Here is a 27,328-nt window from a genome sequence, read left to right as displayed (position 1 = left end):
TACATGGCGGTGCAAAATAACTCTAAGATGATTGACACTAGCAACTTAAATCAGCTCTCTTCTAAGGAGCAGGAAGATGGCTCACCTGGGGCATCCTCCTTCTCCAACAGGGAATTAACATTTATTGAGTGCCTGCAGGTACTTTACACCAACTACTTTATCTTCTGTAACAATCCTAAGAGGTAGATGTTCAAACTGTTTTAGAGTGGGATTGTGCTTATGAATAGCCATTGCACTCCAACCTGGGCAACACAGTGAGCTCCTCTTTGCAAAAACAATAAAATAGGCTAGGCGCAGTGCCTCATGGCTGTAATCCCAGCACTTTGAGAGCTGAGGCAAGACTGCTTGAGCCCAGGAGTTCAAGACCAGCCTGAACATGGCAAGACCCTATCTGTATTAAAAAATTAAAAATTAGCTCGGTATAGTGGTACACACCTGTGGTCCCAGCTACTTGGGAGGCTGAGACTGGAGGATCGCTTGAGCCCAGGAGTTCGAGGATGCAGTGTGCCAAGATGGCGCCACTGCACTGCAGCCTGGGTACCAGAGCAACTCTATCCCCCCAACCCAAAAAAAGAAAAAAAAAAAAAATGTACTGACCTCTCAGCACCATCCCTGAACACACAAAGCATGCTTAAACCATACCTATTTATTTTATTATTATTTATTATTTGAGATGCAGTCTCTGTCACACTGTCACTGGCGTGCAGTGGCACAATCTCGGCTCACTGCAACCTCCCAGGTTCAACTGATTCTCCTGCATCAGCCTCCTGAGTAGCTGGGATTACAGGTGTGAGCCACTGTGTCCGGCCCAAACCATATCTATCTATTTATTTATTTATTTATTTATTCTTTATTTATTTTTTTTGAGACGGAGTCTCGCTGTCGTCCAGGCTGGAGTGCAGTAGTGCGATCTCGGCTCACTGCAGGCTCTGCCCCGTCCGGTTCACGCCATTCTCCTGCCTCAGCCTCCCAAGTAGCTGGGACTACAGGCGCCCGCCACCACGCCCGGCTAATTTTTTTTGTATTTTTAGTAGAGATGGGTTTCACTGTGTTAGCCAGGATGGTCTCGATCTCCTGACCTCATGATCTGCCCGCCTCGGCCTCCCAAAGTGCTGAGATTACAGGTGTGAGCCACCGCGCCCAGCCACCATATCTATTTATTAAATGAGAGGACCTATGTCAGTTACTGTGCTAGGTCTCAATGTGGGAGGCAGAGACACACACATATAAGTACTACTTCCAAGGCAAGGCACATTGGCTCATGCCTGTAATCTCAATACTTTGCGAGGCCAAGGCGGCTGGATCATTTGAGCCCAGGAATTCGAGACCAGCCTGGGTAACATGGTGAGATCCTGTCTCTATGAAAAAAAAAAAATACAAAAAATTAGCCAGGCATGGTGGCATGAGCCTGTAGTCCCAGCTACCCTGGTGGCTGAGGTGGCAGGATCAACTGAACCCAAGAGGTTGAGGCTACAGTGAACCATGATGGTGCTACTGCAAAGATTATTATTTGTATTGTTTGGAGACAGACAGACACTCACACACACACACACACATTTTTTTTTGCACTCTTCCCCAGGCTGTGCGCACACACACATTTTTTTTTTTTTTGCACTCTTCCCCAGGCTGTGCACCACCACACCTAATTTTTAGTTTTTTAGTAGAGACAGGGTCTCGCTATGATGCCCAGGCTGATCTCAAACTCCTGGGTTCAAGTGATCCTCCTGTTTCAGCCTCCCAAAGTGCATGAGCCACCATACCCAATGATGTTTGTATTTGAACCTGGATATGTGATTAATAACAGCTTAGCAGCAGATTCAAATTTGGGTTTTACGAACAAAAGAACTCTCAAGGTTTTTTCAAACATACTGGACCAAGAAAGAAACTCAGTGACCAGAGGGCTTACTGCCTATGAATAAATCAATATAAAAAATTAGTTACTTCCAAAATAGATGAGAAAATTTCTTATCTTTTTCTCCTTCAAAGAGTAGGGCAAAACTCTCTGGCTTGACATTTGTGCTCATGGGTTGAATCAAAATAATATTTTGGTCATCCTTATAGGCCCTAAATTTATGGAAAATCTCAGATTCTTCCACATTTTGCATAAAGGAAGCATGACTCATTCAATTTTAATTTTCAATGTTAAATCCCTCTATAAACTGAGCAAAGGTAAGAGGATGAGGAAAGACAATGTTCTGCGTCCTGCATCTGTCTTTCAGATGCAGAAAGGGTGATGTATGCCATCCCAACGCACAGGAAAAATATCACTAGCAAAAATAAATTATCTCCCTTAAAAAACGAGTTCACTTCACACTTCATACTTTTCCTAACTCCTCATCTCCCTAATTAACTATAAAGTATTTTCTGCTATTGTACCTGAGCAAGACTGTTAGACTGACAGCAGCATGTACTGAGTGATGAAGGGGTGAGGTTTTCACCGACATCTCTTTCAGACACTGGCCCAGTTTAACTTTCTAGCTATCAAAATATCACTGATCCAGACGCCACAGTCCCAAAGAGTTAAGTCTTTGTGTTTTAACAGGTTAGCAAGAAAGGTGCACATGGCTCGTCCAAGTGTGGTGGCGTTTACAACTAATTGATCACAACCAGTTACAGATTTCTTTGTTCCTTTTCCACTCCCACTGCTTCACTTGACTAGCCGAAAGAAAGAAAAGAAACAGAAGAAGGGAGGGGAAGGGAGGGGAGGGGAGGGAATCGGGGAGAGAAAAAAGAAAAGGAAAGGGAAGGGGAAGGGGAAGGAAAGGGAAGGGGAAGGGGAAGGAAAGGAAAGATGCACATATGAAAGTTATTTAACTGGTCAGCCTGATCAATGTCTCTCCTCCTCGTTAACTCTTCAGTGGGAGAAAATTCAGTAAGAAAGCATCTTGGGTTAGATGTGGTGATTCACACCTATAATCCTAGCACTTCAGGAGGCTGAAGCAGGAGTACTGCTTGAGCCTAGGAGTTCGAGGCCAGCCTGAGCAACATAGTGAGACCTCATCTCTATTAAAAAAACAAAACAAAACAAAACACTGGGCACAGTGGCCAATGTCTGTAATCCCAGCACCCCAGCACTTCGGGAAGCCAAAGCAGGAGGATTACTTAAGACCAGGAGTTTGACACCAGCCCGGGCAACATAGTGAGACACCATCTCTTTTTTTTTTTTGAGACGGAGTTACACTCTTGTTGCCCAGGCTGGAGTGCAATGGCGTGATCTCGGCTCACTGCAACCTCTGCCTCCTGGGTTCAAGTGATTATCCTGCCTCAGCCTCCTGAGTAGCTGGGATTACAGGCACGCACCACCATGCCCAGCTCATTTTGTATTTTTAGTAGAGATGGGGTTTCTCCATGTTGGTCAGGCTGGTCCTGAACTCCTGACCTTGGTAATCCACCCGCCTCGGCCTCCCAAATTGCTGGGATTACAGGCATGAGCCACTGTGCCCAGTCGATCCAGTCTCTTAAAAAAAATAAATAAATAAAAATAAATAAATAAATAAATAAATAAATAAATTAGCTGGGTGTGATGTCACATGCCTGTGATCCCAGCTACTTGGGAGGCTGAGACAGAAGGATCGCTTGAGCCCAGGAGGTCAAGGCTGTAGTGAGTCATGTTCGCCCCACTACACTCCAGCCTGGGCGACACAATGAGACCCTGTCTCAAAAACAACAACAACAAAAGGCATCTCTACTTACCTGAGACCTCTTGGTATCGCTAGGCAGAAGCAAACCGCCTGTACTTGTATTAAAGGTCCGGGTCTTGGTTTTCACTGGTTCATTTGTTTCCCGATAGAGCTTTATTGGAGGAGGCTTGAGAGCCTTCTGGACCAGATTATAAATGCCCACAGAGATCACTATATCTTTGTTGAGCTTCAGCTTTAACCTGAGGGAGTGAAAAATGAAAGAGCATGAACTGAAAGACGGCACTTTTCTATCTAAAATTACCTCATAACACCAAAGCTTCACTGTTTTATTCTCTCCAATAATCCTAAGCAAGCTCTCAAAATATAAATATGCTTTTTAATAATACAATCAAATTTGCTATACCACCTCAGAATCTATACCACAATATATTAACTACTTAAAATAATGATAAAGAATGTACTACAGGTTGAGTATCCCTTTGCAGAATGCTTGCTTAGGACCAGAAATGTTTCAGATTTTTTTTGGAATATTTGCATTTTATAGTACTTACTGGTTGAATATTCCTAACCCAAAAATCTAACAACCCATAATGCTTCAATAAGCACTTCCTTTGAACATTAGGTCGGTGCTCAAAAAAGTTTCAGATTGTAGAGCGTTTCTAATTTTGGATTTTCAGATTAGAAACACTCAACCCGTATAATAAAATGATAGTTTGTATTAAGCACAGCACTATACCAATCACTTCACAGCTATTCTCTCATTTAATCATCATAATAACCCTGTAAGTACTGTACTGGTTGTCTCGTCTCTGCTTCTTTTTTTTTCCGAGACAGAGTCTCACACTATTGGTTGGGCTGGAGTGCAGTGGCGTGATCTCGGCTCACTGCAACCTCTGCCTCCCGGGTTCAAGCGATTCTCCTGCCTCAGCCTCCCAAGTGGCTGGGATTATAGGCACCCGCCACGACACCCAGCTAATTTCTTTTTATTTTAGTAGAGACGGTGTTTCACCATGTTGGTCAGGCTGGTCTTGAACTCCTGACCTCGTGATTCACCCGCACTGACCTCCCAAAGTGCTGGGATTACAGGTGTGAGCTACCATGCTTGGCCTCGTCTCTGTTTTTCTAGGATCCCCGCCTCCTGCTTTGAAGAATAAAGACCCATCATGCCGGGTGTGGTGGCTTAGGCCTGTAATCCCAGGTCAGGAGCTCGAGACCAGCTTGGCCAACATGGTGAAACCCCGTCCCTGCTAAAAATACAAAAATTAGCCAGGCATGGTGGCGCACGCACAGTCTATAATCCCAGCTACTCGGGAGGCTGAGGCAGGAGAATCGCTTGAACCAGGGAGTTGTAGGTTGCAGTGAGCCAAGATCGCGCCACCGCACTCCAGCCTAGCGACAGAGCGAGACTCTGTCTCAAGAAAAAAAAGAAGGAAACAAAGAATAAAGCCCCATCAAAATAAGGGTTACTTGACAAAACAAAATAAAACAAAAAACACCCCAATTTTTCTTTGGGAATTATCCTTCCCCCACTACAGTTTTGGGAGAATGTTAGTCGAAGTCAAGTTGCTGTGCCTTCTTCTGGCCAAGTGGTGGGCATATCTGACCCTGGAGAAGGCCATAGGACGTTCTCATCTGAGAGTCGGGGTCTCTGAGCAGTGGCCATGAAAGGACATGATTGCAGAGGATACTTTATTCTCATAATGGCACCCTAAAGATACTGTCATTAGTTCCTGCTATGTAGATTCCTAGAAGTAATTATTTGACTCATACGCTGAAATTAGTCAAGGTCAGCCTTTTTTGTTTGTTTTGGGTTTTTTTTTTTTTTTTTTTTAAGATGGAGTTTCGCTCTTGCTGTCCAGGCTGGAGTGCAATGGCATGATCTCCACTCACTGCAACCTCCACCTCCCGGGTTCAAGCGATTCTCCTGCCTCAGCCTCCCGAGTAGCTGGGGTTACAGGCGCCCACCACCACACCAGGCTAATTTTGTATTTTTAGTAGAGATGGGGTTTCTCCGTATTGGTCAGGCTGGTCTCAAACTCCTGACCTCAGGTGATCCACCCGCCTCGGCCTCCCAAAGTGCTGGGATTACAGGCGTGAGCCACAGCGCCCAGCTCAAGGTCAGTTTTTATTGCTTGCCATTCAAGAACCTTATTATTGACCTTCTATAAATGAGGGCTCAGAGAAGTCACATGACTTGCCCAAGAACAGACAATAAAAATCCATATTCAAACTCAAGTATCCCTGTTTCAAAGCTCATGTACTTTTCCATCATGACATATTGCTCCAGAGGACTTATAGCAACAGCTTAAGCAGCAACAGGACCTCTTGAAAATGTGTTCTGCAGGCCGGGTGCAGTGGCTCATGCCTGTAATCCTAGGACTTTGGGAGGCTGAGGCGGGCGGATTGCCTGAGCTCAGGAGTTCGAGACCCGCCTGGGCAACACGGTGAAACCCCGTCTCTACTAAAATACAAAAAAATATTAGCCAGGCGGGGCGGCGTGCGTCTGTAGTCCCAGCTGCTATGGAGGCCGAGGCAGGAGAATTGCTTGAACCCAGGAGGCGGAGGTTGCAGTGAGGCAAGACCACGCCACTGCACTCCAGCCTGGGACGACAGACCAAGACTCCATCTCCAAAAAAAGAAATGTGTTCTGCAATAATAACAATGTACAAATATATTTACAATATGCAAAAAATATATTATGGGGGAAAAAAACGTAAAATAACCTATGATACACATTCTTCTCAAGCACATAGAACATTCTCTAGGAGAGACCATATGTTGGGCCACAAAACAAGTCTCAGTACATGGAAAAAGACTGAAATCCCATAAAGTATGTTCCTTAACCACAATGGAGCTAAGTTAGAGGTCCACAACAGAAAGAAATGTGGGAAAACCTGAAATTTTTGAAAATTAAACAACACACTTATAAAAAACCCAAGAAGAAATCATGAGGAAAAAATTTTTCTTTTTTTTTTGGAGTCAGGGTCTCGCTCTGTCACCCAGGCTGGAGTGCAGTGGCGCCATCTCAGCTCACTGCAACCTCCGCCTTCCAGGTTCAGGAGATTCTCCTGCCTCAGCCTCCCAAGTAGCTGGGACTACAAGCACGTGCCACCGCGCCCAGCTAATTTTTTTTTTTTTTGAAATGGACTGTCACTCTGTCGCCTAGGGTGGAGTGCAGTGGCGCAGTCTCAGCTCACTGCAACCTCCACCTCCAGAGTTCAAGCAATTCTCCTGCCTCAGCCTCCTGAGTAGCTGGGATTACAGGTGCACACCACCACACCCGGCTAATTTTTGTATTTTTAGTAGAGACGGTGCTTCGCCATGTTGGCCAGGCTGGTCTCGCACTACTGACCTCAGGTGATCCGCCCGCCTCAGCCTCCCAAAGTGCTGGGATTATAGGCGTGAGCCAGCGCGCCCGGCCAGAAAATTTAAAATTATTTTGAACTGCATGAAAGTAAAAACACAATATATCAAAATGTATAGGATGGAGCTAAAGCCATGCTCAGAGACAAATTTACAGCTTTAACACTTTTTTGTTTTGTTTTTGAGACAGAGTCTCGCTCTGTCGCCCAAGCTGGAATGCAGTGGTGTGATCTTGGCTCACTGCAACCTCCGCCTCCCGGGTTCAAGTGATTCTCCTGCCTCAGCCATCTGAGTAGCTGGGACTACAGGTGCCCGCCACCATGCCCGGCTAATTTTTGTATTTGTAGTAGAGACGGGGTTTCACCATGTTGATCTGGCTGGTCTCGAACTCCTGACCTCATGATCCGCCCGCCTTGGTCTCCCAAAGTGCTGGGATTACAGGCGTGACCCACCGCGCCCCAGCCAGCTATAACACTTTTATCAGAAAAAAGAACAGTCTCCAATAACCAAATCTTCACTGTTGTGGAACACCTAGCAGTATTTAAAGAAGAGAACATGTTTAGACAAGTGTCTGTATAATTCGAAGGTATACAGGTTCACACCATGGAGAGAACACTGGTTTTGAGCAGAGCCACAAATAGAAATTTTGGTTCCCGGGGCAAGCACATAATATACCTTCAGATCGACTTGGAAATCCATGATGTGACTCACAGATTAAGTGTTGGTAACAGATGCATTACTAACATCATCAACCATTTGGTGGCTTCTTAGATGTGAAAATCAGTGTCTAAAGGCTGCTTGAAGGAGAGTTGATGATAAATGCAACCAATTACAAAACTGCACAATCTTCAAAAGTAACTTTTTTTTTGTAGACAGGGTCTCACTCTGTAGATTGCTACCGTAAGTTTAAATATTGTTAAAGCCCATACTACCCAAAGCAATCTACAGACTCAATGCAATCCCTATCAAAATACCAATGACATTCTTCACAGAAATAGACAAAACAATCCTAAAACGTATGTGGAACCACAAAATCATACCGGGAAATTCTCCAGCACATTGGGCTTGGCAAAGATTTCAGTAATACTCCAGAAGCATAGGCAACCAAAGCAAAAACGGACAAATAGGATCACACCAAGTTAAAAAGCTTCTGCACAATAAAGGAAATGATCAACAAAGAGAAGAGAAAATATCTGGAAACTATCCATCTGACAAGGGATTAAGAACCAGAATATATAAGGAACCCAAATAACTCTACAGGAAAAAACTCTAACATAATCTGAGATATCATCTCACCTCAATTAAAATGGTTGGAGGTTCCTGTAAATACTAAAAAGAAAACTACTGTATGATCCAGCAATCCCACTGCCAGGTACACACCCCAAAGAAAGGAAATCTGTATATCAGAGATATCTGCACTCCCATGTTTATTGCAGCCCTATTCACAATAGCCAAGATTTGGAAGCAACCTAAGTGTCCATCAAAAGAAGAATGGATAAAGAAAGTGTAGTACAGTGGAGTACTATTCAGCCATAAAAAAGGAGATCCTGAGGCAGGTGGATCACCTGAGGTCCAGAGACTAGCCTGGTCAACATGGTGAAACTGTGTTGCTACTAAAAATACAAAATTAGTCGGGCGTGGTGGCGCACGCCTGTAATCCTAGCTACTTGGGAGGCTGCAGAAGAACTGCTTTAATCCAGGAGGCAGAGGTTGCAGTGAGCGGAGATCGCGCCATTGCACTCCAGCCTGGGCGACAAGAGCAAGACTCGGACTCCAAAAAAAAAAAAAAAAAAAAGGAGATCCTGTCATTGGTAACAACATGAATGTTGTTGCATTCACTATGCAATGTTGTTTCATTATGTTAAGTGAAATAAGCCAGGCACAGAAAGATAAACTTTGAATGTTCTAACTTATTTCTGGGAGATAAAAAGTAAGGCAATTGAACTCACGGACATAGAGAGAAAAGGATGGTTACCAGAGGCTGTGAAGGGTAAGGGTGTGGGGATGGTTAATGAGTGCAAAAAATAGAAAGAATGAATAAGATCTAATATTTTAGAGCAGATCAGGGTGACTACAGTCAATAATAACAATACATTTTAAAATAACTAAAGGAGTATAATCAGATTGCTTATAATACAAAGGATTAGTGCTTAAGGTGATAGATAACCCATCTATGCTGATGTAATTATTATGCACTGCATGCCTATATCAAAATATCTCATGGATCCTATAAATATACACACCTACCATGTACCCACAAAAATTAAAAAATTTTAAAAAAGCGTTAAGTTTAATAATTTTCTAGGCCTTAGACCTAAGGCATTGTTAGTTCTCAATACCTCCAATTTATTATTATTTATATCAAGTATCCATTCTATAATGACTGTTCCACAAAATAAGAACAGCTAACATTTATAAATAATTACCACGTGCCAAGCACTATGCCTAGGTTATCTCATTTGATGCTCACGGCAATCCTATGTGAAGGTACAATTTTTAAATTTTTTTAATAGAGACAGGGTCTCCCTGGGTTGCCCAGGCTGGTCTTGCTTTGGGACTCAAGCAATCCTCTTGCCTTGGCCTACTAACATGCTGGGATTACAGGCGTAAGCCACTGCACCTACCCAGGGAGGTACCATTTTTTGCTCCCATTTTACTAAGGCTCAGAGAAGTCAGGTCACATAGCAAAGGGACCAGGACTAGAATCCAAACAATCTGACAACAAGGCCTACATTTACCCACTATTTTATCCTCCCATCCATCTCCACCAAAATGTGTAGTAGACTTCCAAACTGTAGTATAAACAACATCGCATCATTTCAAGACAGGTGAAGAGGTGACAAGATACTTGCCTGAGGAAAGAAAAATAGTTTCTGAGAGGAAAAGGAGAACAATGACAAAACTACAACTGTGGCAATGAGTGATTCAAGGTCTCTTGAAAAAAATTTCTTGGGTTTTCTGGTAGAATTGTCAGTAAACTCTTAAAAACTGCTTAAAACTTACCAAAGGTCATGGACCCCTATACTGAGGAAAGCAGTCCAGAATGAAAGCTTGAGGAGAAACGTTTGAAGCCAGGAGTCTGAGACCAGCCTGGTTAACATACCAAGAGCCCCAAGTCTACAAAAAAAGCTACTTGGGGCCAGGCGCGGTGGCTCACGCCTGTAATCCCAGCACTTTGGGAGGCTGAGGCGGGTGGATCACGAGATCAGGAGATCGAGACCATCCTGGCTAACATGGTGAAACCCCGTCTCTACTAAAAATACAAAAAAATTAGCCGGGCATGGTGGCGGGTGCCTGTAGTCCCAGCTACTCGGGAGGCTGAGGCAGGAGAATGGCATGAACCCGGGAGGCGGAGCTTGTAGTGAGCCAAGATCATGCCACTGCACTCCAGCCTGGGCGACAGAGCAAGACTCCGTGTCAAAAAAAAAAAAAAAAAAAAAAAAAAAAAAAAAAGCTACTTGGGAGGCTGAGACAGGAAGACCGCAGGAAGACTGCCTGAGCCCAGGAGTTGTAGACTGCGGTGCCATTGTACTCCAGCCTGGGCAAGAGTGAGACTCTGTCTCTTAATAAATAAAAGGCTGAAGGTCTTTAGTAAGAAACACTGAGGAACCTTTAGGATTCTAATATCAAGGCTCTCTTAAAAAAACAGAATCTAGGCCAGATGCAGAGGCTCAAGCCTGTAATCCCAGCACTTTGGGAGGCCGAGGCGGGCAGATCACAAGGTCAGGAGATCGAGACCATCCTGGCTTAACACAGTGAAACCGTCTCTACTAAAAATACAAAATTAGCTGGGTGTGGTGGCAGGCGCCTGTAGTCCCAGCTCCTCAGGAGGCTGAGGCAGGAGAATGGTGTGAACCCAGGGGGCGGAGCTTGCAGTGAGCCAAGACTGCACCACTGCACTCCAGCCTGGCCAAGAGAGCAAGACTCCGTCTCAAAAAAAAAAAAAAAAAAAAAAGAGAATCTAGGCTACACATGGACACATGATAGCTCACGCCTGTAATCCCAGCACATTGGGAGGCCTAAATGGGAGGATTTCTTGAGCCCAGGAGTTTGCAACCAGCCTGTGCAAAGCAGTGAGACCCCATCTTATAAAAAAAAAATAAAAATAAAAAATAATCAGCAGAGCACAGTGGCACACACCTGTGGTCCCAGTTACTCAGAACACTGATGTAGGACAATCACTGAAGCTCAGGAGGTCGAGGCTAAGGTGAGCTGTGATCATATCCAGCCTGGGCAACAGGGTGAGACTTTGTCTCAAAAAAAAAAAAAAAAAAGAAAAAGAATCTAGCAATCTGGTTCCTATTGGTCTCAGGTTTCTAAGAAATCAGAATGACACAATTTTAACAACAATGATAATAACAAACATTTATGAGTTTTTGCTCCCTAACAGGCTCTGTTTTCTAAGTGCTCTTCACTAACTCTTCACAGTAACCTAACGAGGCAGGTATTGTCACCAATTTACAGAGAATAAAGCAAATAATGCACACTCATGCGCCACTAACATTTTGGTCAACAATGGGGCGCACATACAATGACGGTCTCTTAAGATGATAATGGAGCTCAAAATTTCCTGTCACCTACTGACATAGCTGTCCTAAGTTTGTCGCACAAGGCATCACTCATGCATCTGTAGTGATGCGGTATAAACAAACCTACTGTGCTGCCAGTTATATAAAAGTATGCAGTCATGTCCTAGGCCTTCACATTCACTCACTACTCACTCAGAGCCACTTCCAGTCTTGTAAGTTCCATTCGTGGTAAGTGCCCTATGCAGGTATACCATTTATCTTTATACCATATTTCTTTTTTTTTTTTGAGACAGAGTCTCACTTTGTCACCAGGCTGGAGTGCAGTGGCACGATCTTGGCTCACTGCCGCCTCTGACTCCTGGGTTCAAGCGATTCTTAGCCTCCTGAGTAGCTGGGACTACAGGCGCGTGCCACCACACCCAGCTAATTTTTGTAGTTTTAGTAGAGACGAGGTTTCACCATGTAGGCCAGGATGGTCTCGATCTCTTGACCTTGTGATCCACCCGCCTCGGCATCCCAAAGTGGTGGGATTACAAGGCGTGAGCCACCGCATCTGGCCTATACTATATTTTTATTGTACCTTTTCTATACCTTTAGATATATTTAGATACACAAATACTTACCATTGCCTACAATAAACAGTATGGTAATACGCTGTACAGGTTTGTGGCCTAAGAGTAACAGGCTAACCACATAGCCCAGGTGTGTAGTCAGCTGTACTCTCTGGGTGTGTGAAGTACCCTCTATGTTTGCACAATGACAAAATCACCTAATGATGCAATTCTAAGAAGGTATCCCCATCATTAATTAACACATGACTGTACTAGTGAGTACAGCTAAGGATACTCTTAGACCGTAACTGTTTACCCCCATGAAATGGAGGGCTATGTTATTTTAGAGAAATATCATGCCAGCTTTTGCCAGAGATAAAGCAGCAAATAGCTTCTGCTATCCTGAAATACAGTATTTTAGAGGAATACAGTGAGGCAGTGGCATAGTAGAGTTAAGTAGCCAGGCAGGTCAAAGCAATGTATTGCTTCTGGTTTGTTAAGCAATGTGTAGCAGTGCATTGCTTCTGATTATTTGTTTTTTTGTAGGTAGAGAGAAGGTCTTGCCATGTTGCCCAAGCTGGTCTCAACTCCTAGGCTCAAGCAATCCGCCCGCCTTGGCCTCCCAAAGTGTTGGGATTACAGGTGTGAGCCACCGCGCCCAGCCTGCTTCTGATTTAAGGGCAGTGTAGGCAGCTGACCCGGGCTGAGTGCACACCTGCTGAGTGCTCGCTTCCTGGTCTCCTTGGCGCGAACCTTCCGCAACAGGTCTTCTAGCTTGCTAGATTCCTCAAAGTGAACCCTGAGGTCCTCATCCTCTGCTATGCTGATGATATCTCTGTAGAACAAGGATATGTCAAAGCCCCCAGGTTTCTTCAGGTGCATCAAGTCAAGGAAGATGCCTGTTGCAAGGGTAAACAAAAGTGAGGGAGGAAAACACATTTTTCAGCAAGTGAGAAGTTCTTCCAGTTAAAACTGAAACATACTTTTAAAAGCTCCCTGAAAACTAGACTATTAACCTTTTCAGGACTTAGAGAAAGTGACTAAGGAAATCAACTGCCATAATGACTTCAGACAACTTTTCAAATAATCACCATTCGTGGTAATATTAAAGTCAAGACAACTGGCCAGGCACAGTGGCTCACACCTGTAATCCCCAGCACTTTGGGAGGGTGAGGTGGTGGATCATCTGAGGTCCAGAGTTCGAGACCAGCCTGGTCAACGTGGTGAAACCCCATCTCTACTAAAAATACAAAAATTAGCTAGGCACAGTGGCTCATGCCTGTAATTCCAGCTATTTGGGAGGCTGAGGCAGGTGAATCACTTGAACCTGGAAGGTGGAGGTTGCAGTGAGCCAAGATTGTGCCCCTGCACTCCAGCCTGGGCGACAGAGTGAGACTCCGTCTCAAAAAAAAAAAAAAAAATCAAGACAATCTTGTTCTGACAGAGTCCTTTAGACAGCTAATGGCATGGCCATCTGCAGTGTTAATGTTACACCGGCGTCTTCTCCTGGCTTCACTTTATTTTTTTATTTTACTCTAAATGGTAAAAAGCACATGCCTGAAGTCAGGTACACAGAAAGCAATAAAACTGCACTGGGCACAATGGCACATGCTTATAGTCCCAGCTACTTGGGAGGCTAAGGCTGAGCCAAGACTCCTGAACTCCTAAATAAAAAATAAAAAATAAAAAAACAATAATTAAGTGCCAATTTAAGAGAACGGGGAAATATGCCCACCTGTATCTCGGAGATCACCGGCTTTGGTCCTGGCCCGGCTGGCTTTGGCACTGTCATTGCCATGGGGGTTGTCTTCATTGGTGAACAGCATGATCCTCTTATGACTCATCTTGAATTGGACATCACTAAAGAGGTTGGCACAGACCCACAGCACTTCACTGAGTGAGTAGTCAGATCCGTGGCCCATCAGCTCTTGGAAACGTTTTTGTCCCTGCTGTCCCTTAAACTGGTCAAGCTCTAGAATTCGTTTTGCACCTGATCAGAGGCAGGGAGTCAAATGGAAGGAAAAATCAGAAGAATGTCAGTGGCTGCCTTTACCACAAGACTAACAGAAGGACCCTTTTTCACCCCAGAGCTGTTTAACCGTTTAACAAAGTCCACATCGAGCAAGGTCCCCTTATGGAGGAAAGCATACTCCTAGACAAGATGTAACTTGCTTCCTTCTCCACAGTCCTCTTTGATCAGAGTACTGATAGTCTCATATATAAGGGAAAAGCTGATCTTAAAATATTACTGACCTGGATTATCCAGCTCCTGTAAGACGTAAATATTTTTAAAATTCACTGAATTTTTGTCTTTCTCAGTACCATAGAACACCACAGCCAAGAGATCTCGATCACTGCTTATGATTTTACTGATGTACACACTTTGGATACACTGAAAAAAATAAAAATTCAATTAATATTTACTTACCACTAAATGGAAGCTCCATAAGTGCTCAGTACCTATTAGTTGCTCAAAATATGTTTGCTGAATTTGTATATGGCACTAAAATAAGGCATGACCCCTACCTTCAGGGGTAATGAATCAGTGAAAGTAATGGGCATAAATATCAAATTTTAACAAAAACCAGAATGCAGTAAGTATACATTAGAAGTATAAGTAGTCCCTGCCATAGAAATCAGAGAATTAACAATATGTATATTCAGGCCAGGCACAGTGGCTCACATCTGTAGCAATCCCAGCACTTTGGGAGGCCGAGGTGGCAGAATCACTTGACCGTAGGAGTTTGAGACCAGCCTGGGCAACAGAGTGAGACTCCATCTCTACAAAACAAAAAAATTAGCTGGGCATGGCAGCACAGGGTCCCAGTTACTTGGGAAGCAGAGGTGAAAGATCGCTTGACCCCAGGAGGTGAAGGCTGCAGTGAGCAGAGATCGCACCACTACAGTCCAGCCTGGGCAACAGAGTGAGACCTTATCTCAAGAAAAAGGGAAAAGAAGTATCAGAGGGAGGAAATTGTGCTATGGGAGTTGGAGTGAAGCAAAGCATTGGAATCAGAAAACCTGGAGTTGAGTCCTACTGATGTCACTTACTTAACTGGCTGAACTTGGACAGGTCATGTGATCTTTCAAGTACCCTGGTATCAGGAAACAGAGTTTATATACACAGTTGGCCCTCCCTATCTGCTGGTTCTGCATCTATGTATTCAACCAACCTCAAATCTCAAATATTCAGGAAAAATAAAGAAATTCCAGTTTCAAAAAGCAAAACCTGAATTTGCCATGTGCCAAGTACTACATTGAAGCCATGTGAATGAAGTGATGCATAGGCATCGTATTAGGTACTAAGAGTAACCTAGAGATGACTTAAAGTATAGGGGAGGATGTGTGTAGGTTATATGCAAATACTATGCCATTTTATTTAAGGGACTTGGGCATCCTCGGATTTTGGAATCCACGGGGAGTCCTGGAACCAATTCCCTCAATAACAAGGGATGACTATATAAAATAATTACAATGCTTAAGTACCTGTGACCTGAAAATAAGTCAGTAACTACCAGTAAGAGCATCCTTGAAATAAAACTGCTTAACTATCCAGTTATAAAGACATCAGTATTCCAGTAACAGGAAAGGTCTACCCCTCTATATAAACTAATGTCAGCATCTGGTAAATCAGGTCTTGTAAGAGTTTGTCAGTTCAGCCAGGCGCGGTGGCTCATGCCTATAATCCCAGCACTTTGGGAGGCCAAGGCGAGCAGATGACGAGGTCAGGAGTTCAAGACCATCCTGACCAACATGGTGAAACCCCAACTCTACTAAAAATACAAAAATTAGTTGGGTGTGGTAGCACGTGCCTGCAATCCCAGCTACTCAGGAGGTTGAGGCAGGAGAATCGCTTGAACCCAAGAGGTGGAGGTTGCAGTGGGCTGAGATTGCGCCACTGCACTCCAGCCTGGCAGACAGAGCGAGACTCTGTCTCAAAAAAAAAAAAAAAGAGTTCATCAGTTCTAGGGGCCTACCTAATTCTGGAGCACTAACAAAATTAAGCCTTGGGGCCAGGTACAGTGGCTCACGCCTATAATCCCAGCACTTTGGGAGGCCAACACAGGAGGATTGCTACAGAAGTTTGAAACCAGCCTGGGCGACATGGCAAAACAATGTGTCTACAAAAAACAAAAAAATTAGCTGGGCATGCACATGCTTGTAGTCCCAACTACTCAGCTACTCAGGGGTGCTGAGGCAGGAGGATCACCTGAGCACAGGAGGTCAAGGCTGCAGTGGGCAGAGATCATGCCACTGCACTCCAGCCTAGGTGACAGAGCGAGACCCTGTCTCAAAAAAAAAAAATTTTAAGTTTTGGAACCTGCAAAGCTGAGGAATAAACCAACCATGGTGATCCCCTCCATGTCCTGCCTGAGCTCTAGCTGGCCTTCGTCCACAGCTATTCTCTCCTTAAATGCAGAACGTGTACTATAGCTAGTCATTGACAACAATCCACATGGCAAGTAGTCATTTCCATAAATATTTTAATCTACTCTGAGGAGTCTAGAAACTTTTAAAAGAATCTGGTAAGGGCTCCTTTTAGGTTCTATAAATTAAAAACAAAAACTAAAACAGAATTTTCCAAAATGTTTTCTATTGCTTATCAAATACTGAATACTTATTATCGGTTATCAAATTGTGCTCATCTATGAATGTCCCATTTCCTTGCTACCTAACACTACATTTTCTTCTGAGGTCTTTAGGCATCAAGGGTTCCATTAACTCTCTGAAATTACAGGTAGAATTGTGAGTACTATCTTTTTTGAGGGGAAGGTATGTAGCTGTCATCATATCCTCAAAGAGGTCCACGGTCGGCCGGGCGCAGTGGCTCACGCCTGTAATCCCAGCACTTTGGGAGGCCGAGGCGGGCAGATCACGAGGTCAGGAGATCGAGACCATCCTGGCTAACACGGTGAAACCCCGTCTCTACTAAAAAACAACAACAAAAAATTAGCCGGGTGTGGTGGTGGGCGCCTGTAGTCCCAGCTACTCAGGAGGCTGAGGCAGGAGAATGGTGTGAACCCAGGTGGCACAGCTTGCAGTGAGCCAAGAGCCCAGGCAACAAAGCGAGACTCTGTCTCAACAACAACAATAACAACAACAACAACAACAACAAAAAAGGTCCACGGTCTAAAAAAAGGTTAAAGCACTGCTCTTCAAAGTGATGGTCTCCAAATCAGTAACATCAGCATCACCTGACAACTTACTAGAAATGCAAATTCTTGGTCCCCATTCTAGACGTAGAGAATCAGAAATTCTGATTCTGGGGCAAGGTTCTGTAGTCTGTGTTTTAATGTCCTGCAAGTAATTCTGTTTGAGAACCACTTTAAATTAACGATTGTTTTTATTCATAGTTCTATTATTTTATTTTACATACACTTTTTTTTTTTTTTGAGACAGAGTCTGGCTCTGTCGCCCAGGCTGGACTGCAATAGTGCCATCTCGGCTCACTGCAACCTCCGCCTCCCAGGTGCAAGCGATTCTCCTGCCTCAGCCTCTGGAGTAGCTGGGACTACAGGCGTGCGCCACCACACCCAGCTAATTTTTGTATTTTTAGTAGAGACGAGGTTTCACCATTTTGGCCAGGATGGTTTTGATCTCTTGACCTCGTGATCCGCCCACCTCGGCCTCCCAAAGCGCTGGGATTACAGGTGTGAGCCACCACGCCCGGCCTTTTGTTTTTTTTCTTTTAAGAGACAGGGTCTTACTCTGTTGCTCAGGCTAGAGTTCACTGGCACAATCATAGCTCAGTGCAGCCTCAAACTCCTGGTCTCAAGCAATCCTCTCACCTCGGCCTCCAGAGTAGCTGGGACTACAAGAGCACACCACCACACCCAGCTTATTCTTTTTTTTTGGTGCAAGATATTCTGGTGTGCCAACTACAAGAACTATTTCTTTTTTTCTTGAGATGGAGTCTCTGTCACCCAGGCTGGAGTGCAGTGGCGCGATCCTGGCTCACTGCAACCTCCACCTCCCGAGTTCAAGCAATTCTCCTACCTCAGCCTCCTGAATAGCTGGGACTACAGGCCTGCACTACCACGCCCGGCTAATTTTTGTATTTTGAGTAGAGACAGAATTTCACCATGTTGGCCAGGCTGGTCTCAAACTCCTGACCTCAAGTGATTCGCTCACCTCAGCCTCCCAAAGTGCTGGGATTACAGGCGTCAGCCACAACGCCCTGCCTACAAGAACTATTTGTACACAAATTAGAACATGAAAAGTTTCTGTTCCATTCCAAATTCTAAAATTATGAGACATGAGATATATAATAAATCTGTGAAAATTCTTCTCTACGAAGTACACAAAAGAAACAGTAATCTTTTTAATTAAGCTGAAATTTAGATAAAAAAGAATCATTTCTAAGTGAACAATTAAGAGGTATTTAATACATTCACAATGTGCCAGGCATAGTGGCACATGCCTTAACCCCAGCCACTCAGGAGACTGAGGTGGGTGGATTGCTTGAGCCCAGGAGTTCCAAACCAGCCTGAGCAACAGTGAGACACCATCTCAAAAAAAAAAAGTAAGGCCGGGTGCCGTGGCTCATGCCTGCAATCCCAGCACTTTGGAAGGCCGAGGTGAGCAGATCACGAGGTTAGGGGTCCAAGACCATCCTGGCCAATATGGTGAAACCCCATCTCTACTAAAAATACAAAAATTAGCTGGGCATGGTGACACGTGCCTGTAATCTCACCTACTCGGGAGGCTGAGGCAGGAGAATCGCTTGAACCAGGGAGTCAGAGGTTGCAGTGGGCCAAGATCGCGCCACTGCACTCCAGCCTGGCAACAGAGCGAGACTCCATCTCAAAAAAAAAAAAAAAAAAAAAAAAGCATAAATGCACACACTAAGCTGGGCGCAGTGGCTCACGCCTGTAATCCCAGCACTTTGGGAGGCCGAGGCAGGCAGATCACTTCAGGAGATTGAGACCATCCTGGCTAACACGGTGAAACCCCATCCCTACTAAAAACACAAAAAATTAGCCAGGCATGGCGGCAGGTGCCTGTAGTCCCAGCTACTCTGGAGGCTAAGGTAGGAGAATGGCATGAACCCGGGAGGCGGAGCTTGCAGTGAGCCAAGATCACGCCACTGCACTACAGCCTGGGTGACAGAGCGAGACTCCGTCTCAAAAATAATAACAAAAATAAATAAATAAATATACACACAAACATTTACAATGTTGTGCAACTACCAACTCTAGTTCCAAAAAATTTTCATCACCCCAAAAACAAAACCCGCACCCATTGAGCAGCTGCTCCCTGTCCCTCTCTTCCCTGTGCCTCAGGTAACCAACCACCCCTCTGCATTAAGAACTTACCTATTCTGGATATTTCATGTAAATGAAATCATACAATATTTGACTTTTTGTATCTGGCTTCTTTCACTTAGCATAATGCTTTCAAGATTCATCTACTTTGTAGTATGTATCAATTATTCATTCCTTTTCACGGAATGTGTATCTACACGCCACTGTTTAGCCGTTCAAAATGTTTTGGAATAAGATAGAGGTGCTGGCTGCATAACGTTGTGAATGTGTTAAGTGTCATTGAATTGTATACTTTCAAATGGTTAACTTTATGTTACATGAAACACAACCCTCAATTTAAAGAAACAAAAATAGGTCAGGTACAGTCAATCACGCCAATTTCTCCACAGCCTTGCCAACACTTCTTATTTTCTGCTGGTGTTTTTTAAATTTTAGTTTGTTTATATAGTGGGTATGAGTGGTAGCTCATTATGGTTTTCATTTGCCTTTCTCTAATGACTAAACATGCTGAGTATCCTTTCCTGTGCTTGTTGGACATCTGTGTATCTTTGGAGAAATGTCTTGTCTTTTTTTTTTTTTTTTTTTTTTGAGACAGAGTCTCACTCTGTTGCCCAAGCTGGAGTGCAGTGGCACAATCTCAGCTCACTGTAACCTCCGCCTCCTGGGTTTAAGAGATTCTCCTGACTCAGCCTTCCGAGTACCTGGGACTACAGAAGCGCACCACCACGCCTGGCTAATTATTTTTGCATTGTTAGTAGAGACGGGGGTTTCACCATGTTGGCCAAGCTGATCTCCTGATCTCATGATCCGCCTGCCCCAGCCTCCCAAAGTGCTGGGATTATAGACATGAGCCACCACGCCCAGCTGGAGAAATGTCTTTTGAAGTCCCGTGCCTGTTTTAAAATTGAAGTTGCCTTTTTATTGTAGCCATCTTCCCCAACCACAGGCAGTAGTCAACTCCCAAGTATCACTCACTCTTTTCCACACTATAACTGTGGGAACTTCCCTTCTTCCTTTATACTCTTATGTCTGCAAGAGGAGGAGCCTACTTCTTTTTTCTGTTTGACCTCCTGCGCTCAAGCAATCCTCTTGCCTCGGCCTCCTGAGTAGCTAGGACTACAGGTTTGCACCATCACACCTGGATGATTTGTGTATTTTTTGTAGAGACGGGGTTTCTTCATGTTACCAGGTTGGTCTCAAACTCCTAGGCTCAAGTGATCTGCCCGTCTCGGCCTCCCAATGTCCTGAGATTACAAGCATGAGCCACCATGCCCAGCCAATACTGTTTCTAAATTTGTCTTAAATTAAAAGGTAGTCTTACCTGGATGCTCATGTCAAAAGGTGTCAACTCATTTTCACTCTGAGATTCAAACATAGCCTTGGAGGCATCAACCAAAAAAATCAAACTATCTCTTCCCGAATATTTATAGTCTCCTATGGGGAAAAAAATGGAAGAAAATGTCCTTGTTTTCATATTTGTTTACCATATAAAATAAATAAAGGCCATAAAGGAAAGTATAACCTAATAAACTATTATAAGGTGAACAACCATAAAATCTCCACCTATGTCAGGAAATTGAATCTTGCCAGACACCCCAGAAATCCCTCTTATATTCCCTCCCAATTACAACAACTACCTCCCCAAAAAAGTCAATATCCTTTTTTTTTTTTTTTTTTTTAGATAGGGTCACACTTCCAGCACCCAGGCTGGAGTGCAGTGGTGCGATCATAGCTCACTGCAACCTCGAACTCCTGGGCTCAAGCCATCATCCTGACTCGGCCTCCCAAGCAAGTGGGACTACAGGTGTGTGCCACCATGACCAGCTAATTTTTTAAATTTACTGTAGAGATGGTATTGTGCTACATTGCCCAGGCTGATCTCAAACTTCTGAGCCCAGGCAATCCTCCTGCCCAGGCCTCTTTTTTTTTTTTTTTTTTTTTTTTTGAGACAGAGTCTCGCTCTGTTGCCAGGGTTGGGTACAGTGGCACGATCTCGGCTCACTACAACCTCCGTCTCCCAGGTTCAAGCGATTCTCCTGCCTCAGCCTCCCAAGTACCTGGGATTATAGGTGCCCGCCACCAAGCCCGGCTAATTTTGTATTTTTAGTAGAGACGCAGTTTTACCATGTTGGCCAGGTTGGTCTTGAACTCCCGACCTCAGGTGATCCACCCACCTCAGCCTCCCAAAGTGCTGGGATTATAGGCGTGAGCCACCGTACCCGGCCCCGCCTGGCCTAAGAGCTGGGATTATAGGCATGATCTACCACACACACACACCTTACGTTTCTTTATAATTTTATCACCCAAACCTACATTTCTAAACATTAGCTTTGACTTAATTTTCTAAAGCCTCTTCATCTACAGATACCCTCTCTTTTTCCCCTTGTCATTTATTTGCTGAAGAGCCAAGATGCTTTGTACTATACACTTTTCCACATTCTGGATTTTGCTGATTGCCTTTTTAAAAAAATTAATTAGGCGGGGCACAGTGGCTCATGCCTGTAATCCCAACACTTTGGGAGACCAAGGCGGGCGGATCACTTGAGATCAGGAGTTCGAGACCAGCCTAGTCAACACGGTTAAACCCCGTCTCTACTGAAAATACAAACATTAGGCTGGGCGCAGTGGCTCACACCTGTAATCCCAGCACTTTGGGAGGCTGAGGAGGGTGGATCACGAGGTCAGGAGGTCGAGACCATCCTGGCTAATACGCTGAAACCCTGTCTCTACTGAAAATACAAAAAAAAAATTAGCTGGGCGTGGTGGTGGGCACCTGCAGCCCCAGCTACTCGGGAGGCTGAGGCAGGGGAATGGTGTGAACCCGTGAGGGGGAGCTTCCAGTGAGCCGAGATCGCACCACTGCACTCCAGCCTGGGCAACAGAATGAGACTCGGTCTCAAAAAAAAAAAAAAACAAAAAACAAACAAACAAACAAAAACAAACATTAGCCAGGTGTGGTGGTGCCCACCTGTAATCCCAGCTAATCGGGAGGCTGAGGCAGGAGAATCGCTTGAACCCGGGAGGCAGAGGTTGCAGTGAGCAGAAATCACACCACTACTCTCCAGCCTGGGCCAGAGCAAGACTCTGTCTCAAAAAAAAAAATAAACAAATAATTATTTTGGCTGAGCACAGTGGCTCACGCCTATAATCCCAGCACTTTGGGAGGCTGAGGCATGATCACGAGGACAAGAGATTGAGACCATCCTGGACAACATGGTGAAACCCCATCTCTACTAAAAATACAAAAATTAGCTGTGTGTGGTGGCGCATGCCTGTAATTCCAGCTACTACAGAGGCTGAGGTGGGAGAATCGCTTGAACCTGGGAGGCGGAGGCTGCAGTGAGCCAAGATCGCGCCACTGCACTCCGGCCTGGGTGACAGAGCAAGAACCCGTCTCAAAAAAATAAAAATAAATAAATGGCCGAGCACGGTGGCTCACGCCTGTAATCCCAGCACCTTTGGAGGCCAAGACACGTGGATCACAAGGTCAAGAGATTGAGACCATCCTGGACAACATGGTGAAACCCCATCTCTACTAAAAATACAAAAATTAGCTGGCTGTGGTGCCGCATGCCTGTAATTCCAGCTACTAGGGAGGCTGAGGCAGGAGAATCGCTTGAACCCGGGAGGCAGAGATTGCAGCGAGCCGAGATTAGTCACTGCACTCCAGCCTGGCACAGAGACTCCATCTCAAATTAAAAAAATTAATAAAATTATTGAATTAATTATTTTAGAAACAGAGTCTTGGTTCTCTCACACAGGCTGGAATGCAGTGGCGCAATCATAGCTCACTGCAGCCTTGAACTTCTGGGCTTGAGTGATCCTCTGCCGTAGCCTCCCAAAGTATTGGGATTACAGGCATGAGCCATTTTGCCTGGCCTGCTGATTGACCTCTTTTGGTGTAGATTAACATAGTCCTCTGTCCTTCCTACTAAGGACCTAGAGGGGCTTAATCAGATTCAGGTTTTCTTTCTTCAGCATGACTCTATCATAAGTAACATGTTTTTTCCTAAAAAGGTATATAATGTCTGGTCATCTCCAAGTAGCTGGGATTACAGGCATGTGCCACTATGCCCAGCAAATTTTCTGTATTTAGTAGACATGGGGTTTCACCATGTTGGTCAGGCTGGTCTCAAACTCCTGACCTCAGGTGATCAGCCTGCCTCGGCCTCCTACTCCCAAAGTGCTGGGATTACAGCCGTGAGCCACTGTGTGTGGCCTGCTGCTTCTTAATAAGTTTAATTAGCTGCCTTCTGGAGAACAAAATGGCAATGTGTGTCAAGAACCTTAAATATGCAATGGCGCGATCTTGGCTCACTGCAATCTCCACCTCCCGTGTTCAAGCAATTCTCCCGCCTCAGCCTCCTGAGTAGCGGGATTACAGACATGCGCCACCATTCCCGGCTAATTTTGTATTTTTAGTAGAGACGGGATTTCACCATGTTGGCCAGTCTGGTCTTGAACTCCTGACCTCAGGTGATCCGGCCGCCCTGGCCTCCAAAAGTGCTGGGATTACAGGCATGAGTCACCGTGCCTGGCCTATTTTATTTTATTTTATTTTTTATTTTTGAGACGGAATCTCGCTCTGTTGCCCAGGCTGGAGTGCAGTGGCCCAATCTCGGCTCACTACAAGCTCCGCCTCCCGGGTTCATGCCATTCTCCTGCCTCAGCCTCCCCAGTAGCTGGGACTACAGGCGCCTGCCACCACGCCTGGCTATTTTTTTGTATTTTTAGTAGACACAGGGTTTCACCGTGTTTGCCAGGATGGTCTCGATCTCCTGACCTTGTGATCCGCCTGCCTTGGCCTCCCAAAGTGCTGGGATTACAGGTGTGAGCCACCATGCACGGCCTTGTTTTTTATTTTATCATTATTTTTTTTGAGACGGAGTCTCACTCTGTCGCCCAGGCTGGAGTGCAGTGACGCAATCTCGGCTCACTGCAAGCTCCGCCTCCCAGGTTCACGCCATTCTCCTGCCTCAGCCTCCAGAGTAGCTGGGACTACAGGCGCCCGCCACCACGCCTGGCTAATTTTTTGTATTTTTTTAGTAGGGATGGGGTTTCACCATGTTAGGATGGTCTCTATCTCCTGACCTTGTGATCCACCTGCCTCAGCCTCCCAAGGTACTTGGATTACAGACGTAAGCCACCGCGCCCGGCCTCTATTTTATTTTTTTTGAGACAGAGTTTCACTCTGTCGCCCAGACTGCAGTGCAGTGTTTCAATCTCAGCTCACTGTAGCCTCTGCCTCCCGGGTTCAAGCAATTCTCGTGCCTCAGCCTCCCGAGCAGCTGAGACTACAGGTGCATGCCACCACAGACTCAGCTAATTTTTGCATTTTTTAGTAGAGACGGGGTTTTGCCATGTTGGCCAGGGTGGTCTCGAACTCCTGACCTCAAGTGATCTGCCCGCCTCAGCCTCCCAAAGTGTTGGGATTACAGGCGTGAGCCACCACACCTGGACAAATTATGGTATATTTATTGGGATTACAAGTGTGAGCCACCACATCCGGCCAAATTATGGTATATTTAACATGAGCTATAGGCCAGGCACAGTGGCTCACACCTGTAATCCCAGCACTGTGGGAGAACGAGACAGGAGGATCACAAGGTCAGGAGATAGAGACCGTCCTGGCTAACACAGTGAAACCCCGTCTCTACTAAAAATACAAAAAATTGGCCAGGCGTGGTGGTGGGCGCCTGTGGTCCCAGTTACTCAGGAGGCTGAGGCAGGAGAATGGCGTCAACCCAAGAGGCGGAGCTTGCAGTGAGCCAAAATCGCACCACTGCACTCCAGCCTGGGCGACAGAGCGAGACTGTCTCCAAAAAAAAAAGAAAAAGAAAAAGAAAAAGAAATCAGATACAGTCTGGGCATGGAGGCTCATGACTATAAACCTAGAACTTTGGGAGGCCAAGGCTGGGGGGAATCGCTTGAGGCCAAGAGTTTGAGACCAGCCTGATCAACATAGCAAGACCCTGTCTCTACAAAAAATTAAAAAATTATTGGGAGTTGGTGGCACTTGTAGTCCCAGCTACTGAGGTAGCTGAAGCAGGAGGATCCCTTGAGCCCGAGAGTTTGAGGTTACAGTGAGCTACGATGATCTCACCACTGCACTCCAGCCTGTCTCTATTAAAAAATTAAAAAACATATATATTTCATTAGGAAATAAAGATCCAAAGATACATGAAAGAAAAATACAAAAATGTCAAAATGCTGGTGGTAGTGGTTGTGTTAGGGTGGTAGATTACAGCAAATTTTTTTCTTTTTTATATTTCCTATGTTTCTCACTTTTTTTTTTTTTCTTTTTTTGAGACAGAGTCTCGCTCTGTCGCCCAGGCTGGAATGCAGTGGCGCCATCTCGGCTCACTGCAAGCTCCACCTCCCAGGTTCGCGCCATTCTCCTGCCTCAGCCTCCCGAGTAGCTGGGACTACAGGCGACTGCCACCACGCCCGGGTAATTTTTTGTGTTTTTTTTTAGTAGAGACGGGGTTTCACCATGTTAGCCAGGATGGTCTCTATCTCCTGACATCGTGATCCGCCCGCCTCGGCCTCCCAAAGTGCTGGGATTACAGGGTTGAGACACCACACCCGGCCGTTTCTCATTTTTAATAAAAACATTCAAAATTTTTCTGCCCAGGAGTTAAATTAACCAGTATGAAGATTACATGTACCCCTATTTCTCTTCCTTTCTTTTATGTGTTACTGTGTTGCCTGAACATACACTCCCAAACGTGGAGGCTACAGTGAGGTAATCAATCACTTTCCTGTAACTGTGTTGCTTGCGTTTATTCTTTGGTTGGTGTAGTTATTGTAGCGTGGGGGCATTTTTACATTGAGGTCCTGGAATGGTAACACTACTTTCCTGGATGAGAAGGGTCTCACCTGAACCACTTAAGATGACAAAAAATACCCATGGTCATGGCCATTTATCAGGGCCCAAAAGATGTCAAACTATCAGTGTCCAGAAAAAACTTAGGGCAGACTAAAGTAAGATCCCAATATAAGAGCCCAGGGTAGCTCTGCAAAATTCAAAGGAAGAAAAGAATTTCAGAATTATCTGGGAGGAGAAGGGCAGGCCATCAAACAGGAAACTCCATCCAGCAGAGATAGGCAGGGAAGGTCTTTCTTCCACACACCGAATGGCACTACATGCTGAAGTCACTTACCACTTGCTTCAAGGTTCTCTTCTTGTTCTTCTTCTGCTTCTTCATCGCCCTCGGTTTTGTAATATGACTCCCACCCTGACATGTTGGCTACTGCTCACTAGGCAAAAGACGTTAAAGTCAGTAATAGGCAAATTTAAACCGAAAAAATACTGATCTCTAGGTTCTTGTGAGATCTGCTCTAAAACCTTGGCTAGTAGTGAGGAATGTGGACGATAAATCCTGCTGCCTCGAAAGCTCGGCAGTCGGATTGCATGTAAATGCGCATGGGGGCCATCCCAGTAGCTGCCTCATCTCGGCTATCCCTCACGTTTCAGGGCCCGCGGCGGCCCGCGGAAGCCAGATCCCGGAGGTCCCGCCCCCGACGCCATTTAGACGGTGAGGGATTCCCGCTCCGGGATTCTGTGCTGACTAACGGACCCCCTCGTCCTCAATACCGCCCAAAAACCTCCCCAAATTCCTCGATCACGCCCAATAAGGTCTCAAACGCAGACGGGCCTCAAGCGCAGGCGGGCCGCAAGCGCAGGCGGGCCTCAAACGCAGGCAGGCCTCAAACGCGGTGCCGCCTCCTTCGCGAGGAAGGAGCGTGGTCTCGAGTCTGTCGCTACTCCTCGGATTCGCACACTTAAGGCTAACGCTAACCCTCTAGCAAGGCTATGAGGGCGCGCGAGACCGAGCGAGCGAAGCGGGACGAGGCCAGGCCTAGCTGGCGAACAACACAAATGGATAACGGCCCGCTTACCTTTGGCGCAGGGAAGCGACCAACTTGGACAGAAGACGAGAATCCACGCATGCGCGGGCCCTGCACTCGTTCCCAAT

General features: G+C 45.3%; 1 protein-coding gene across 1 annotated transcript in view; it reads right to left on the bottom strand.

Moving 5' to 3' along the window:
• XRCC6 (X-ray repair cross complementing 6) overlaps positions 1-27,300 on the bottom strand; it is a gene marked incomplete at its 5' end in the record, with an annotated part of 42,518 nt that extends 15,218 nt beyond the window's left edge. The window contains 7 exon segments of the mRNA NM_001133416.1: positions 3,694-3,880; positions 12,800-12,983; positions 13,820-14,074; positions 14,338-14,476; positions 20,671-20,783; positions 26,513-26,609; positions 27,252-27,300. Coding sequence (NP_001126888.1) covers positions 3,694-3,880; positions 12,800-12,983; positions 13,820-14,074; positions 14,338-14,476; positions 20,671-20,783; positions 26,513-26,594 — 960 coding nt within the window.
• Between the last annotated feature and the right edge of the window lie 28 nt (positions 27,301-27,328).

Source organism: Pongo abelii, chromosome 23 (assembly GCF_028885655.2).
Source record: "Pongo abelii isolate AG06213 chromosome 23, NHGRI_mPonAbe1-v2.0_pri, whole genome shotgun sequence".
Taxonomy (NCBI): Eukaryota; Metazoa; Chordata; class Mammalia; order Primates; family Hominidae; genus Pongo; species Pongo abelii.
The sequence above is the reverse complement of the archived record's forward strand: the minus strand, read 5'-3'. Positions and strand labels throughout refer to the sequence as shown.